The sequence below is a fragment of the Pseudophryne corroboree genome, chromosome 2 (genome assembly GCF_028390025.1).
Source record: "Pseudophryne corroboree isolate aPseCor3 chromosome 2, aPseCor3.hap2, whole genome shotgun sequence".
Taxonomy (NCBI): Eukaryota; Metazoa; Chordata; class Amphibia; order Anura; family Myobatrachidae; genus Pseudophryne; species Pseudophryne corroboree.
The window spans coordinates 818,797,368-818,816,141 of NC_086445.1; the positions used below are offsets into that span (position 1 = coordinate 818,797,368).

At 43.4% G+C, this 18,774-nt stretch overlaps 1 protein-coding gene across 2 annotated transcripts in view; it reads right to left on the bottom strand.

Moving 5' to 3' along the window:
• The window catches only part of LOC135051285 (granulocyte-macrophage colony-stimulating factor receptor subunit alpha-like), a 174,046-nt gene that overhangs the window by 86,751 nt on the left and 68,521 nt on the right, over window positions 1–18,774 (bottom strand). For both annotated transcript variants that reach the window (XM_063957353.1, XM_063957352.1), the window contains exon 4: window positions 5,103–5,141. In XM_063957353.1, the coding sequence (XP_063813423.1) occupies window positions 5,103–5,141 (39 nt within the window). The remainder of the gene's footprint in view (window positions 1–5,102; window positions 5,142–18,774) is intronic.

Genomic DNA, 18,774 nt, shown 5'->3' on the forward strand with positions numbered 1-18,774 from the left:
GTTCTCAGTGCTGGACCTAAGAAGCAGATTTTATCAGATACACATGAGACCAGAGGATCGAGAAAAAAACTGCTTTTATATGTCCTCTTGGATTCTTTAAATTCATGCAAATGCCGCAGGGAGTAAAAGGAGCCCCCGCTACTTTCCAGGGGGCAATGGAAAAAACCGTAGGAGACATGAATTATCATGAGGTTATCGTGCACTTGGACAATATCATTGTTTTTGGGGCCACGTTACTAGAGCACAATGATCAACTCCTCAAAGTCCTGGAGAGGTTGATGGAAGCAGGGTTAAAATTGTCTCTGGAAAAGTGTCATCTGTGTCAGTCTACGGTGAAGTACCTCGGTCATATAGTTAGTAGGGAAGGAGTGGCTACTGATCCTGATAAAGTGGAGGCAGTCAAGAATTGGCTCCGTCCGGTTAAACTCAAGGATTTGAGATCTTTCTTGGGATTTTGCGGGTACTACCGCCGATTTGTCCTGAATTATTCTAATATTGCCAAACCTTTGATAGACCTTACGAAAGGGTATCCTTCTACTAACAGGAAGAGAAATATGGAGCAGAGACAGGAAGGGCTGAAATATAAACCTAGCGAACCCTTTGGAGAGCGATGGACCCCTGAATGTGAGACCGCCTTTGTGGCATTAAAGCAGAAGCTGACTATTGCTCCTGTTTTAGCTTACATCAACCCGGATTTGCCTTACGTTTTGCACATTGATGCTTCGCTAGATGGGCTCGTTGGAGTTTTATACCAAATGCACAAAAAAGAGTTGAAGCCAGTATCGTTTATCAGTCGAGGACTCACTAGTAGCGAGAAATTATATCCGACTCATAAGTTAGAATTTCTCGCACTGAAATGGAGTGTAGTTGATAAATTCCACGACTATCTGTATGGGACGACTTTCAAAGTACATACGGATAACAATCCGATAACGTATGTACAAACGACTGCCAAGCTAGACGTGACTGGACATCGCTGGCTAGCTGCTCTAGCATTGTATAATTTCTCCTTAAAATATCGACCGGGTGTTAATAACATAGACGCCGACTCACTCTCCAGGATCCCAAGTCAACAACAAACAGGCGAAGGTGAGGATGACGATGCATGGATCGAAGTGCCGGCTGGAGAAGTTAAAAGCATGTGTCATAACATATTTGTGGATGTTATTACTGGAAGTAAACAGATTGGTGCATTGGGAATGAGGCCCACCGCATTACCTTTGTCCTACTGTTGCATCAGCCATGTGGAATTGGAAGGTCTTCACAAGGTAAAACGGAGCCAACTTTAGCAAGAACAACAATATGACCCCGGGATAAAGCATGTGATTCAGGGAAATGTGAAGCAAACCATTGCGCCTGAGTTGCGGGAGGAAGTTACTCTATTGAAGAGGCAAGAGAGAAATTTGATCTTCAAAAAGGGAATCTTGTATCGTTGTATAAAGCAGAAGATTGGACGACAACAACGATACCATTTGGTATTGCCAAGGAAATATCGCTCTTCTGTGATGCATGAATTACACAATGAACATGGCCATTTGGGGTTCGAGAAGACTCTGAATCTGATAGTCGATAGATTTTACTAGCCCAATATGAAGAGAGAGATTCAAAAATATTGTCAAACATGTGGTAATTGCGTTGTACGGAAGACATTACCCACCAGAGCAGCCCCTTTAGTGACATTTAAAAGTAACGTACCCATGGATCTAGTTTGTATGGATTATCTCACGTTAGAAGTAGAACCAGGGAGAAAATGCAATATACTAATAGTAACTGACCACTTTACAAGATACACACAAACAGTAGAATAGTTATTATAGAAACGGTGGTACCAGTTACTTATCCTTATTCTGGAAGTGCACTATCTTTGACACTTGAAGGTGCCATTTTTCGAAGGGAACTTACTTTTTGTGTATTGCATGCATGATATCTGTATAGATCTATAAAGAGGGTTAGCAGAGGTTCATGTGTATATATATATACGATTGTTGAAAATAAAGAACAAAGTTTACTATGATCGGAAAGTACGCGATCAAGTGTTATCCCCTGGAGATAGAGTGCTATTAAAGCAATTGGGAACACCAAAGAAATTCAAGCTTGCTACCCGGTGGAGAGAAGAACCGTATGTGGTAATCGAAAAATTTGCAAATTTACCTGTGTATAAGATACAATTAGAAAATGGACAGGTTGCCGTTCTAACGCATCATAGACAGAATCTGCTCCCAATAGGAAGAGAAGTGCATTTGGAGAGTCTTGTGGAGGGAGAGGGAGTCAAGCCAGTTGGGAAAGAACCAACTGGTAGCATAAATAGACAGTTAGTGTCTGACGACGCAGAAAGGTGTGCAGAAGAAAGTACGGAGGAAGATAAAGGTTGGGTATATTATTATATAGACCAGGATACAGAGCTTAGAGAATTTATTGGGATGAGAGATGCTGGGGAAGAGCCTTCGAGAATTCAGTCACAGTTCAACCAAGGAATCACCTATGCTATTGACTTCGATAGTAGCATTTCGGGTAACGAGAGCAGTAGTTCAAAGGGGGTTCTGGCATTTATCCTCACTGTAGTGAGGAAAGTATGGAGGGTGAATCTATGAATCTCAGAGACAGAGGTGACCCCCTTTAATACTCTCCTATGACCATCTGGGATCACCACAGGATCCCCAGGACTGTGCACCCTAACACCATACTTACCTGGCCCTACTTTGAAAGTTACCATCAGGTGATCAATGACACACCAGATAGGGGTTATATTTATTCTTGGTGATCAAGTTCAAATTCATTTGCTCTTATCACCAGGGGGAAAGTGTAGCCATGCTCAATTACTGTTAAGAATATAAGCAATATAAGCAAGCCAGCATCTAATGTTGTATATATATATATATATATATATATATATATATATATATATAGAACATTTGTAATGATGTATGTACTTATAACTTTATAATGTATTATTAATATATAATAGGGAGAGTGCTTAGTAAACATTGTGATGTTATACTATACTGGGGAAGTTTCTGGAGCCCTGCGCGGTGGCAGGGAGCCGCGTGCGGGGTGCCAGTGAGATGGTGCGTGGCAGAGAGGATATAAGGGGGACCCGCTGGCCATTGGTGGTTGGTTGATTGCCCCCTGGATCGTGGACCCCAAGAGAACCGAGCTCCGGTACCCACTGTGGCAGAGAGAGAGAGAGGGACAAGCAGCGGTACGGAGAGCCAAGTCCCGGCACCAGCGGCTGCAAAGCGCTGGGGACAAGCGAGCGGCGGTACAGCACAGCTGAGCTCCGGCAGACAAGGGAGAAGCTAAACCCCAGCCGCCGTAGAGGGAGATATAGATAGCGGTACAGCGGTGCGCTGGAGACGGACAGCATGGCAGTTAAGGAAGCCTGAGGCCACCGAGGCCAAAGCACTTGGACAGCAGGGGTTGCCTCACTCACTTCACCCATCGTCCAGATCAGAGAGGATGATCCCGCTGGTAATATAAAGTGAGGTGCTGCATCACTTAATCCCAGTTCTGGATGGAAAGAGTGTAGAGGTGAGGCACACTATGGTAATACAGCGCCAGCAACATCTTTCCATTCACATAAGAGGGGAGTGACTTAAGGCTGATCCAGTAACTGTGAAGGGGTGGCGCAGGCCAGCCATAGGCAAGAGAGTCGGGGGAGCACCCCACAACAGTGCCGATAAATCAAGGAGGGAGTAATTGTAAAATCATTTGCCTGCATCACACCATACATCTAAGCACTGTGAGTCACTATTAGGATGCGAGTAAGGACACAAGTGCCCAGTTGTTGATGGTCAACGACAGTAAATGCTGGAAGGAAGTATAGCAAAGTATGTACCAGTTGTAGTTCAGCGACTTACAACTCTGCTAGGTTTTCAGTATATTTCTCTAACGTCCTAGTGTATGCTGGGGACTTCGAAAGGACCATGGGGAATAGCGGCTCCGCAGGAGACTGGGTGCCCAGTCTCCTGCGGAGCCGCTATTCCCCATGGTCCTTTCGGAGTCCCCAGCATCCACTACGGACTATGAGAAATAGAATTATCGGTAAGTAAATTCTTATTTTCTCTAACGTCCTAGTGGATGCTGGGGACTCCGAAAGGACCATGGGGAATAGCGGCTCCGCAGGAGACTGGGCACCCAGTCTCCTGCGGAGCCGCTATTCCCCATGGTCCTTTCAGAGTCCCCAGCATCCACTACGGACTATGAGAAATAGAATTATCGGCAAGTAAATTCTTATTTTAATACATATATCTCATCTCTTCTGAAGAATTAACGGAGACCAACCTAAGAACCTAGCAAGGCATTGACAGCCTAGAGAGGGAGCTTCCTAACAGTGAAGTTAATACATCTACAGTTCATTTTCTCCGTTATATTGCATACAAACTGTGCTACTGTGAGGGAGTCTAACACGTGAGATGTGTTGAATTATTTAATCACACAACTGGAGGAGTCAAATGCATTACCATAGAATATATTTAACATAAGTGAATCTAATACAAATATTACATAAAGGACAGCTTCATACCATTTTATAGGAAGAAAGTGGACACGTTGCTTTGCAACATAAGGGAAAACTCCAGTCAAACCAAGGGAACAATACAGTTACTGAACGTAAACTCTATCTGTCCTTTAGGAGTCTAGTACAGAACTAAACTGTTGTAATTTGCTTTATTGAGTAGAAGAGACTAGCCTTCCACTAATTAACCGCTAGTATTACCACTTGCTACTTATATATTTGAGAGACACTTTCTTCTTATATGTTCAGAGAAAAAGAAACATTGGGGATATATTATAAGTAATATTTACAAGATAGTAACAGATATAATTGGATACTGTCTGCACTGTTTAAGGGAAGAACAGTAGAATAGTTATTATAGAAACGGTGGTACCAGTTACTTATCCTTATTCTGGAAGTGCACTATCTTTGACACTTGAAGGCACCATTTTTTGAAGGGAACTTACTTTTTGTGTATTGCATGCATGATATCTGTATAGATCTATAAAGAGGGTTAGCAGAGGTTCATGTGTATATATATATACGATTGTTGAAAATGTTCATTTGTATCTGATGCACTTGCTACAATACATTAAAGTTTTATACTTACCACGTTTGATTGGTCCAACTGGGAAACGTTCTGAAGATCCTGGAAAGAAAAAAGGAACAGGTCTATAATAGGACATATGCATATTTAGAGTGAATAACCCCTTAGTACAGGTAAAGTAACATAAGGCTTACTCAAGCGAGCCTTACAATAATCGACCATTACAAATAGCTTGAGTGGAGGCACAACTATTGCGTAATCATCCATTAATACATTACTTAGTCCACTCCCAGCCTATAGTATTAAGAGAAGGGTTACATTAGTGTTTGAATTAGGACACAGGGTTTTATTTACTAAGCCTTAGATTAAGATAAAGTGCATGGAGATAAAGTACCAGCCAGTACTTTAAATGAATGGTCTAATCCAGTGGTTCTCAAACTTTTTTGAATCACGGCACCCTAGAATATCAGAAAATATAAGTTATGGTAAGAACTTACCGTTGATAACGGTTTTTCTCCTATGTCCACAGGTTCCACAGGATAACAATGGGATATGATGGAGCGACAGCGGATTGGCACCAAACGATTACAAGCTTTCAGTCCTCCCAGGATGCAATGGGCCCGTCCATATATCCTCGCCCACTGGCTCAGGCAAATCAGTTGTATTCCAAAGCATTTAGACAGGAGCATTATGTAGAACCCTATTCAGGCGAGAAGAACACATATGCAAGAGGGAAGAGTTTAGTGAGAATAAAGATCCTCAGATCAGGTGCGTCAGGGTGGGATCACTGTGGAACCTGTGGACATAGGAGAAATACCGTTATCAACGGTAAGTTCTTACCATAACGTATATTTCTCCGGCAGGGTCCACAGCTTATCCACAGGATAACAATGGGATTTCCCAAAGCAATTTTTAGTGGTAGGGACGCTCCTGATTAGACAGGAGAACCTTATGCCCGAATTCAGCATCATGAGAGGCAAAAGTATCCAAGGCATAATGTCTAATGAATGTGTTAAAGGAAGACCATGTGGCTGCCTTACATATCTGTTCTGCTGAAGCACCATGTTGTGCTGCCCATGAAAGACCTACCTTACACATAGAGTGAGCAGACACATTAGCCGGAACAGGGAGGTCAGCTTGAGAATATGCTTCTGAAATCGTCATTTGAAGCCATCTTGCTAGCGTCTGTTTAGTAGCAGGCCATCCCCTCTTGTAAAATTCGTAGAGAATGAAGAGAGAATCTGTCTTTCTGATGGCATTGGTACGATCCACATAGATTCTTAATGCACGGACTACGTCCAGCAACGCTTCTCCCGTAGAAAGTCCCGATACCCGAACAGCCGGGACTGCAATTTCTTTGTTAAGGTGAAATGTAGATACCACCTTAGGAACATAACCAGACCTAGTTCTGAGAACTGCTTTATCTGGATAAATAAATCAGAATAGGAGATTTACATGACAGCGCTCCTAAATCTGATACTCTTCTAGCTGATGCCATAGTCAGTATGTCAACCATTTAAGATCCACTTTATTAAGTGGTTCAAATGGAGCAACTTGAAGGGATTTGAGAACCAGACTTAAATCCCAAGGCACTGCAGGAGGAACAAAAGGAGGTTGAATGCACAGCATTCCCTGGGAAAAAGTACGCACATCCTATAAATTGGCAATTTTCTTTTGAAACCATATGCTGATAGTTGCACTCTCAAGGAAGCCATTTTCAAACCCTTATCCATTCCTGCCTGAAGTGGATACACTGAAAGGTTTTGGGTCCATACTTCTTTCACTGCACCACTGAATATAGGCTTGCCATATTCGGTGATAAATGCGAGCTGAGGAGGGTTTCCTTGCTCTGAGCATAGTTTGAATTACCTGTTGTGAGAATCCTCTTGACTTCAGGATAGAAGTTTCAATAGCCACGCCGTCAAAGACAGTCGATCCAGATGCCTGTGATAACAAGGACACTGCATCAGTAGATCTGGACGTTGAGGGAACAGAATTGGAGCATCCATCGACATCCTCTGTAGATCTATGTACCAATGCCTTCTGGGCCAAGCCGGAGCTATTAGAATCACGACACCCTTTGCTTGCTTTATTTTCCTCACCACCCTGGGTAACAGGGTGATCGGAGGAAACAGATAAGCCATATGAAAGTCCCATTTCACCGACAAGGCGTACACAAAGATCGCTCCGGGATCCCTCGTTCTTGACCCGACTGCGGGCACTTTGTTGTTCAGACGGGATGCCATGAGATCTATCTCTGGCAACCCCCATTTGTCTACTAGAGTATGAAAAACCTCCAGGTGTAGAGCCCATTCGCTTGCTTGAATGGTGTGTCGACTGAGAAAGTCCGCTTCCCAGTTTAGGACTCCCGGAACGAACACTGCGGACAAGGCTGGAAGATGGAGTTCTGCCCACCTTAGTAAGTGACTTGCCTCCTTCATTGCTTTTTGGCTGCGAGTTCCTCCCTGATGGTTGAGGTATGCTACTGCCGTCGCATTGTCTGAGCGGATCTGGATTGGTTTTCCTTGCAGAGTGTCCTTTGCCTGAATCAGTGCCATGTATATGGCCCGAAGTTCTAACAGGTTTATTGGCAGGCAACTTTCTTCTGTGAATATATACAAAATGTATGTATTACCAAACACTAAAGGAGTGCAAATAAAACTTAAATTTATTCCACATAACAATATTAATAACATTCATTGGTACTCAATAAGCATAAATAAAAGCAGTTAATGATATAGTGATATATATGTATAAAAACCGATTATAGATTATTATCCAGTGTCGCAGTCCGTTTTTTGTAGTTAGTTATTGCATCCACAAGTTTATAGCACGCTGGTGTGTTATACACAAACAGTCCCAATTTGTAAGGTGTTTAGCGATGATTAGGTTATGATCACCCCTTGTGCTTGTAAGAAACAGTCCTTAACGATCTTTGATATATCCGCTGGTTCCCGTTAATGGCATTGCAGGAAAGGTGCTCCTGGCGGCAGTGTAATTTTTCAGTTCTTACAGTGCGGGGAGGAAACGGCACGGACCGCATTCATAGCACCACATCTGCTGACGGGGCTTTCTATGCACAGCCGCGATCGGTGGACCAGGAGCATTAAGAAGCAATGATAGCAGGGGGGAGCTTACACTGACTGTGTTGCCAGCTCTGACCTGCAACAGCGGCAGCCTCAACGCGTTTCTCTGCTATCAGCGGTTTCTTCAGGAGGAAAGGAATAGTGTATCCATCAACAGGTGGAAGGATATTTAAATTCACTTCAGCCAATGGGCTTGTAGAGTCATTTTCACACACCTGAGCAGTTTTAGTTATACTTAAATTCACATGTTAGAAAAATTAAAAAGCTGATACAGAAATCTTTATAAATACATAGGTGCTTATTCAAAGTATAAAATGCAAATAAATGATCATAGTGTGTGTGTATGGGGCACGTTTTAACAATAATATATAGATATTCAAATAGATATATCTTGAGTATAGCATCTCACCATATGGTGACATACTTAGACTTCGTTGGTATTTCTTTATTTCAAAATGTATAACCATCTCACAATCCAACTTTCAGTTGGAATAAGCTGGTTCAAGGTTTTAATTTTACTTTTATTATTATTATTATTATTATTATTATTATTTTTAGATTTTCATTCTATATGACATCCAGAGGGAGACTCGGAGAGATTTAGTCAACACATATATTCTAAAAAACAACACTGCCTAAAACTCTTTAAGCTTACTAATGGGCCTCCATTGCTCAACCACTAGAGAACTGGGCTGCAGTGCACCAGGTCACTAGTTCGGTACCACCAACATCTGACCATATGTACCAAGTTTTTTTGTTTTTTTGAAAAGTTTTGTTTATATTTATTAGTTCATATTAATAAACTGACACTACCTCTCCTGCTGCTCTCTCTGCTGGGGGCCTCGCATTCACACACACACCCCAACCTGGGGGTCGCCATGGGGGTGGTGTTGGGGTCCTATTACCTACTAGTTACTCCTACCAACTCATACCACCAGAACCATCCCTTACATTCTCTACATTTGAGGTCCATACTATATGCCTGGTCCAACCAGTCCATCTTAGAGTAGCTGTCATTTACCACCCCCCTGGCGCTGCTTCCAAATTCATCGACAACTTTGCTTTCTGGCTTCCTCACTTCCTCTCTTCTGACATTCCCTCCATTATCCTAGGCGATTTCAACATCCCTATTGACATCCCCACACAATCCCCTGCCTCTAAACTCCTTAACCTCACCTCTTCACTTGGTCTCTCCCAGTGGACCTCCTCACCCTCCCATGTGAATGGGAGCTCACTGGATCTGGTCTTCACTCACCGCTGCGATAATTCTGATTTTTCCAATTCCCCATTTCCCCTCTCTGACCACCACTTGCTTTCCTTTAACCTATCTCTCTCGACTTCCCCATCTCTACATCCCAAGGCTACCATCACTAAGCGTAACATTGAGGCTATTGACACCACATTCCTTTCCTCCCTGTTTGACTCACTTCTCTCTCCTATTCTCTCTCTTGACTCTGTCGTTCCACCAACCACTATTCACCCTCGCAAATTAACACCTCAACCCTGGCACACCAAATGCACCAGATATCTGCAAAAATGCTCATGTACTGCTGAGCGTCACTGGAGGAAATCACGCTCTAAGGCAGACTTCCTCTATTTCAAACTTATGCTCTCATCCTTCAGTGCTGCCTTTTCGCTTGCTAAAAAGTCATACTTCAAGAACCTCATCTCCTCCCAGTCTTCCAACCCCCGGCGCCTCTTTGCCACTCAACTCACTCCTCTGCCCACCTCCACCTCGTCTCCCTTCCTCACTCTCTGCTCTTGACTTTTCCACTTACTTCACATCCAAAATTGACTTCATACGTAAGGACATCACATCACACCAGACCATCAGTAACCAGCCTTCTTCCATCCCTTACCACCCCTCCCCATCCCTCCCACCAACTCTGACATCTTTCTCCCATGCATCTTGAGAGGAAGTCATGCTCCTCATTCGTTACTATCCCCTCACCACCTCCCCACTTGACCCTATCCCCTCCTGCCTCCTCTGCTACCTCTCTCTTTCTGCTTGTTCCCATCTTTCCCACCTTCTCAATCTCTCCCTCTCATCAGGCACTGTCCCCTCTGCCTTCAAGCATGCACTCATCTCTCCTATTCTTAAAAAACCTACCCTTGATCCGAACACTCTCTCCAACTACCGACCCATCTCTCTCCTCCCTTTTGCCTCCAAACTCCTTGAGCGTATTGTCTACAACCGCCTTATTTCCTTTCTTTTCTCACACTCACTACTTCACCCATTCCAGTCTGGCTTCCGTCCTCTCCACTCCACTGAAACTGCCCTTACAAAAGTATTCAATGACCTCCATGCTGCTAAATCTAAGGGACACTACTCAATACTTATTCTACTTGATCTCTCTGCTGCTTTTGACACTGTGGACCATCCTCTCCTACTGCAAATCCTTCACTCCATTGGTCTGCGTGATACTGCCCTCTCTTGGCTGTCTTCCTACCTCTCTAACCGTTCATTCTCTGTCTCCTCTCATGACTCCTCCTCCCCCTCACTTCCACTAACTGTAGGTGTACCCCAAGGTTCTGTCCTTGGTCCTCTTCTCTTTCTATACATCCTCACTAGGTAAGCTCATTAGTTCTTTTGGTTTCCGATATCATCTCTATGCTGATGACACCCAAATCTATCTTTCCTCTCCAGACCTCTCCCCTGCTCTCCTCACTCGTATCTCCAACTGTCTCTCTGCTACCTCTTCCTGGATCTCCCAGCGCTTTCTTAAACTTAACATGTCTAACACTGAGCTGATCATCTTCCCTCCCTCCTGCATAACCTCACCTCCTACAATCTCATTATCTATTGATGGCACTACTATCTCCTCTAGCCCCCAAGTGCGCTGTCTTGGAGTAATCCTTGACTCCTCCCTCCCCTTCAAACCACACATTCAGCACCTCTCACAAACCTGCCATTTTCATCTAAAAAATATTTCCAGGATCAGACCCTTTCTGACCCAGGATGCTACTAAGACTCTTACCCACTCACTGGTCATCTCCAGACTGGACTACTGTAATCTTCTCCTGACTGGCATTCCTGACAAACACCTCTCTCCACTCCAATCTATCCTCAATGCTGCTGCCCGGCCTCATTTTCCTCACCAAACGCATGTCTACCTCTCCTCTCCTACTAGACCTTCACTGGCTCCCCTTCCCTTTCAGAATCCATTTCAAGCTTCTCACACTCACTTACAAAGCCCTCACCCACTCCTCTCCCATCTAAATCTCTGATCTTATCTCCCTTTACACTCCCACCCGTCCTCTTCGCTCTGCTAATGCACGACGACTCTCCTGCCAATGGATTACTTCCTCCCACCCCAACTTCCAAGATTTTTCATGTGCTGCACCACTTCTCTGGAATTCCCTACCTCTCCCCCTCAGACTCTCCACCTCTCTACAAAACTTCAAACGGGCTGTCAAGACCCACTTCTTCCCCAAACCCAGCCAAATCTCATCCTAACCCTCTGTTCCACACTCTCTATGTACCCCATCTGTTTCACCCCTGTCTGTCTACCCCTCCCCTTTAGATTGTAAGCTCTCACGAGCAGGACCCTCTTTCCTCATGTGCTTATCCTTTGTCTTACTTTAATAATCTTCAACTGTACCACATCCAGCAGTCTTCTGCCACCTGATACTTATTCTAATGTCATCTGCTGATGTAACTATGTTTATTTACCCTGTACTTGTCCTGGTATCCATTCAGATGGTCGACCATGTTATGGTCGACAGTCATTAGGTCGACCACTATAGGTCGACATTGACATGGTCGACATGGACACATGGTCGGCACATGAAAATGGTCGACACATGACAGGTCGACACATGAAAAGGTCGACATGAGTTTTTGAACTTTTTTTTCTTTTGGGGAACTTTTCCATACTTTACGATCCACGTGGACTACGATTGGAACGGTAATCTGTGCCGAGCGAAGCGGTAGCGGAGCGAAGGCACCATGCCCGAAGCATGGCGAGCGAAGCGAGCCATGCGAGGGGACGCGGTGCACTAATTGGGGTTCCCAGTCACTTTACGCAAAAAACGACACCAAAAAAAGTAAAAAAACTCATGTCGATCTTTTCATGTGTCGACCTTTCATGTGTCGACCATTTTCATGTGTCGATCAAGTGTACATGTCGACCATGTCAGTGTCGACCAATAGTGGTCGACCTAATGACTGTCGACCATAACATGGTCGACCATTCATACCGGAACCACTTGTCCTATACTGTCATCAACTGTAAGTTGCTGTTTTCCTGTTTGATTATTTATGTACTCTGTAATTGGGCGCTGCGGAACCCTTGTGGCGCCATATAAATAAAGGATAATAATAATAATAATAATAATAATAATAATCAATGGAACCTCAATCCAGATTTTAAACAGTGAAAGAGCTGACATAATTTAACCCTCAAACAACTACAATTTGGCGTGGGAATATGAATTCTGTCACTTCCATTGTTAATTACTTAAACACCAACACATATGGTTTCACATTCACTAGCACTATTCACCATACTGATATTGCTTTCTTGGATATTGCGCTACACGTAGAACATATCAACAAGACCCCTAGGGGTGGGGATAGATATAACCTCCTGTGCAAAAGAGAAGTATACTGGATATGCAATATGGACACCTTATTCCCTCAGGGTCTAAATGAGAACATTGAGCTAAACAATTTATAGTCTAGTCCCACTTTTGTAGCTAGGAATGTGTCTGAACATATCTTGCCCTATTGGAGCTATAGTAGAATGAAACTTCTTGTGAAAATGGTGGTCCTGACACTGTTGTTCTATTAGTGACACTTTTCATTATCCTCGTCTGTAGGTTATGCTCTGTCCGTCTTGGGTTAGTCCTGAGATGAACAACTAAACAAGCAGTGCCATATATCAGTAATAAGAAAACCATCTAGAAAAGGCAAAAAATGGTTCTCTCTTGACTACCTCTCCATTCTTTCATGTTATACTTTCTACATAAAAAATCTCTATTGCCCATGCCTTCTTCCTTTATCATCGCTCAGTGTGGTATTAACTTTGGTTAGTATCTACCATCCTATGTTTTTTTATAAAATGTTTATGATAATACTTTGGATGTGTTGCTCTTTTTTAAACTAATTGTTTGAGGGTTAAATTATGTTGGCTCTTTCACTGTTTAAAATCTGGATAGAGGTTCCATTGATTAATATGTATGTAAAAATTTAGAGAACTCTGTATACCTGTGAATGTTAATGTCTATCATAAAATCTGAATCTCTTTATCTGCATAAGGCTGCGATGCTATCTTTAGCCTAAAGATGTTAATCGACCAATATGAACTAATAAATATTAACTAAACTTTAAAAAAAAAAACTTGGTACATATGGTCAGATGTTGGTGGCATCGAACTAGTGACCTGGTGCACTGCAGCTCAGTTCTCTAGTGGTTGAGCCACGGAGGCCCATTAGTAAGCTTAAAGAGTTTTAGGCAGTGTTGTTTTTTAGAATATATGTGTTGACTAAATCTCTCCGAGACTCCCTCTGGATGTCATATAGAATGAAAATCTAAAAATAATAATAATAAGAGTAAAATTAAAACCTTGAACCGCCTTATTCCAACTGAAAGTTGGATTGTGAGATGGTTATACATTTTGAAGTAAAGAAATGCCAACGAAGTCTAAATATGTCTCCATATGGTGAGATGCTATACTCAAGATATATCTATTTGAATATCTATATATTATTGTTAAAACGTGCCCCTATACACACACACTATGATAATTTATTTGCATTTTATACTTTAAATAAGCACCTATGTATTTATAAAGATTTCTGTATCAGCTTTTTAATTTTTCTAACATGTGAATTTAAGTATAATTAAAACCACTCAGGTGTGTGAAAATTACTCTACAAGCCCATTGGCTGAAGTGAATTTAAATATCCTTCCACCTGTTGATGGATACACTATTCCTATCCTCCTGAAAAAACCGTTGATAGCGGAGAAACGCGTTGAGGCTGCCGCTGCTGCAAGTCCGAGCTGGCAACACAGTCGGTGTAAGCTCCCCCCTGCTATCATTGCTTCTTAATGGTCCGGGTCCAACGATCGTGGCTGTGCATAGAAAGCCCCATCAGCAGACGTGGTGCTACGGATGCGGTCCGTGCCGTTTCCTCCCCGCACTGTAAGAACTGAAAAATCACACTGCCGCCGGGAGCACCTTTCCTGCAATGCCATTGACGGGAACCAGCGGATATATCAAAGATCGTTAAGGACTGTTTCTTACAAGCACAAGGGGTGAGCATAACCTAATCATCGCTAAACACCTTACAAATTGGGACTGTTTGTGTATAACACTCCAGCGTGCTATAAACTTGTGGATGCAATAACTAACTTGTGGATGCAATAACTTGTGGATGCTTGTGGATGCAATAACTAACTACAAAAAATGGACTTCAACACTGGATAATAATATATATCGGTTTTTATACATATATATCACTATATCATTCACTGCTTTTATTTATGCTTTTTGAGTACCAATGAATGGTATTAATATTGTTATGTGGAATAAATGTAAGTTTTGTTAGCGCTCCTTAAGTGTTTGGTAATACAAACATTTTGTATATATTCTTGCTAAAAGGCATCCCGATTGCCCTTAGGAGCTGCTTAAGTAAAGGCTGTGATACAATAATTTTATATCTATATTTGTGTTTAATAATACATAGGTGTTAGACAATACAAATACACTTATACACTCTAGGTGAGGTTGTAGTGCCCAATATCATCGGGATATATTATTTCCTGATTTATACTGGTTAACTTTCTTCTGTGGTCCACTGTCCTTGGATCCATAATTTTCCGGACACTGCTCCCCAGCCCTGAAGACTGGCATCCGTTGTCAGGATCTCCCAATCTGATATCCAAAAGGGTCTCCCCTTGTCTAGATGGGATGTCTGCAGCCACCAGGCTAATGACCTTTTTACCTTTTCTGAAAGTACTATGGTCTGTTTCTTTATTGTCTGATGTACTCCAATCCATCTGGCCAGAATCAGACGCTGCAGAGGTCTTGAGTTGAATTGTGCATACTCCACCATGTCGAATGTTGACACCATCAAACGCATCACTCGCATTGCTGTGTGAATTGATATTGTTTGACTGTGTAACAACTCCTGAGTCCTTAACTGCACCGTGGATATCTTGTTCCGAGGTAAAAATATTTTCTGCAGACTTGAATCCAATACAGCCCCCAAATGAATAATCCATTGTGACGGAATCAGAGATGACTTTGGCCAATTTATGAATCCTCTAGGGATAGAATAGTCTTCATTGCTCCAATTAATTCAGCTATATCCTCTGAGCTGATATCTTCTACCTGTTCTTCATATGCTGAAGCAGAGTATATAGAGCTACCATCATCTGATGTATCATCCTGTGTAGCCTGTGAATTTGATGATATATTTATACTCGGTTTATCAGCTTGTTTCCTTGGAGAAGCTGTTGGGGCTATACCATAAAAAGGGAGCTGCATGTATGGGTTAATAGTGTACCCTACTCCTGGTATTGAAGCTGTAGGGATTACCCATTCAGCTTTACTGGACAAGGTCTGTGCAAACATAGCCCAAGGTGGATCTACCTGCCGTTGAACAGGGATCTGCCTTGCAATCTGCTGAAACGCAAAACAATTTGTACATAACTCATCATGTGCCAGATCCTGAGAGAATAATCCCACTTTGCAGGACAAACATCTTATGAGTGTTGGTGTTACTGTTAATGTAACCTCGTCATCTTTGCTGCTCTTAGACATGATAAATAATCAGCTTTTCACAGTGTACTACACAATTTGTGACTGTAATCACTTTACTATGGGGGTAATTCCAAGTTGATCGCAGCAGGATTTTTGTTAGCAATTGGGCAAAACCATGTGCACTGCAGGGGAGGCAGATATAAAATGTGCAGAGAGAGTTAGATTTGGGTGTGGTGTGTTCAATCTGCAATCTAATTTGCAGTGTAAAAATAAAGCAGCCAGTATTTACCCTGCACAGAAATAAAATAACCCACCCAAATCTAACTCTTTCTGCACATGTTATATCTGCCTCCCCTGCAGTGCACATGGTTTTGCTCAATTGCTATCGAAAATCCTGCTGCGATCAACTTGGAATTACCCCCTATATTTAAAGTGATATCAATCTGACCCCATCCCATGCACCAGCATTGAGGCTCAGAAGAAACCACTGACAAACATATATAAAGTCAGCAATCACACTAGCAGTCAGTCACATATTATATATTAGTCATATGAGCATATTATCAACTACAAACACATTTCAAAGTATGTAGGAGTACATATTACTGAATTCTGTTTTATACATATCTTTAACGTATTCAGACGCATTGCGAAGAAAACCACAGTAATGTACACAGACTCATATGCAATAGGCACTAAAGTTAACTATTCATACTGACAAAAAGTAGATAGAAATTTAGTGCTGTATAACCCATACTCAGTAGAGTGGGATACAGGGAGACTCACCCCACTTTCAAGATCAATCAGTACGTTAGCGAACGCTGAGTGGATCCAGATGAGACGCTACTAGTGTACACTGCCGCTCCAGGAACTTTTAGTGAACACAGACACACTGTGCATGCAGACGCACCGGTCATACAAACGCCTGTACTGTGACCGGGTCTCCTCGCGGTAGCGCTTAGTGTACACAGACGCAGTGGCTATGCTCCGACCGAGACCTCTGGTGGTAGCGTCTGAGACGAAAGTGAAGCAATCAGTTCATGGCGGGAGACTGATGGAAACTGGTCATGAACTGGGGGGAGGGGTGACCAGGAGAGCGTCTGACTGCCCACCACTGACACCAACCCTAGGGATCACAGCCTCATACTATTCCTGGTGCCTTATGATCCCTAAGTCTAGCGCTGGAGCACCCGTGGTGGCGGCGCGCCAGCTACTGTTTGGTAGTCTCCTCTCAATACAGTGTGGCTGTGTCCGTTATTCCCCTTCTAAGTGGAACTGATGCCTTACTTTCTTCCCGTGCTCCGGCCACAGCCTGGTAACGTCTGCTGGACCTGCTAGTATATCCGACGCAGACGCCCGTCGAGACAGCACCTGTACCATGGGTAAGCGTTGTTGCGACCTGGCGGAGAGTTGTTGGAGCGACTCTTTCCAATATGCGTGTAAGACGCTGTTAGGAAAGATCACTCAGAAAACGTAGTAAGACTATAAAAATAAAATAAGAAAGCTTAAGGCTGCCAAACATAGCAGCCCTGTGACCATAGTCCGGCTCCTGCTGCACCAAACAAAAAACTGATTTGCCTGAGCCAGTGGGCGGGGATATATGGACGGGCCCGTTGCATCCTGGGAGGACTGAAAGCTTGTGATCGTTTGGTGCCAATCCGCTGTCGCTCCATCATATCCCATTGTTATCCTGTGGATAACCTGTGGACCCTGCCGGAGAAAAAATTTCACGGTATCCCTAGGCCACAAGTTTCTTACTGAGAAATTTAGAAAGAAATATTACATTTAGTAAATTGTGTTTATACAGTATGTCATCCTTAGGTTCAGTTGTGTGGTGAGGGACAAGATTTGCTTTTGTTTGTCCACGTATTGTTATGAGCCACGGCTGTGGCTCATTCCTGTTTTGCATGTAAGTTAGCTATTTTATGTTTATAAGTTGTTTCGCAGGCCAGGATTTCCCGTTGCTCTGTTTTAGAGTACTCTTGGTTGCTGCCGCTGGTGAGTCTGTGTAATTGCAGCTTGTTCCCATGTGTTCAGCCTCACCTGGCTGCTAATTGCATCTTGTCAGTTTGGAGTCATGCAGCAGGGCAGCTGCATGAGATTATTAATTAGGCCTCTCTGTTATATGCTGGCTCAGTGCTATTCACAGACGCTGGTGATATTTCTTGGTTTCCAGTCTGCTTGAGTTCTGAGCTTGTTCATGCCAATTCCTGAGCTTCTGTGTAGCAGTGTCTGTCGAACTGCTTCCTGTGTCGATTCCTGTGTCAGTCCCTGTGTCGATTCCTGTGTCTGATCCCGTGCCCTGCCGTGAAGTGTTCCTGTACTGAGGTCCAGTGCCTTTGCCTGTGCCTGGTCAAGTTTCTGGCTTCTTGGTGTCCACCGGTCTGTCGTTTGGGATTCTGCCTGTCCTCCAGTTCTGAGAGTCTGTGTCGGCAGCATTAGGGGTTCCTGTCCGTTTGCCAGTATTCATACCGGTTCCGTGAGTAGCGGCTCTGCCGCGTCCGTCGGCCTAGGCCGCTATATTCCGTTATTATTTCTGTCACTGGTGTTTTGCAGAGGGTTCTGCTTATGCTGTCACCGCCGGTACACAAAAGTATTGTGTCGGCAGATGGTCAGCATTTCCTTTGCTGTTCTTTTCCTTTGGCGGCAAGCCGCGCATACTTTGGTTTTAGGTTTGTTAGTAGCCCCTGGCCTTGTTTAGTCAGAGGGCCCCTTGTTATCACCCTGTCTCGGTTCACTCTTTGTCTCTCATTAAGACCTGAGGGGGCATCGAAGTTGGGCAGACGTAATCCGCCCTTCAAACGCGGCTGCCATGGGCTCAAGCAACCATAGTCTCACAAGAGTGTACTGACAGCACGGGCGAGACAACGGAGATAGGGCGCCAGGGGCTATAACCCTTTCCATTCCCCTTTCCCAGCATTACGTCCTGGTGCTCTGGAC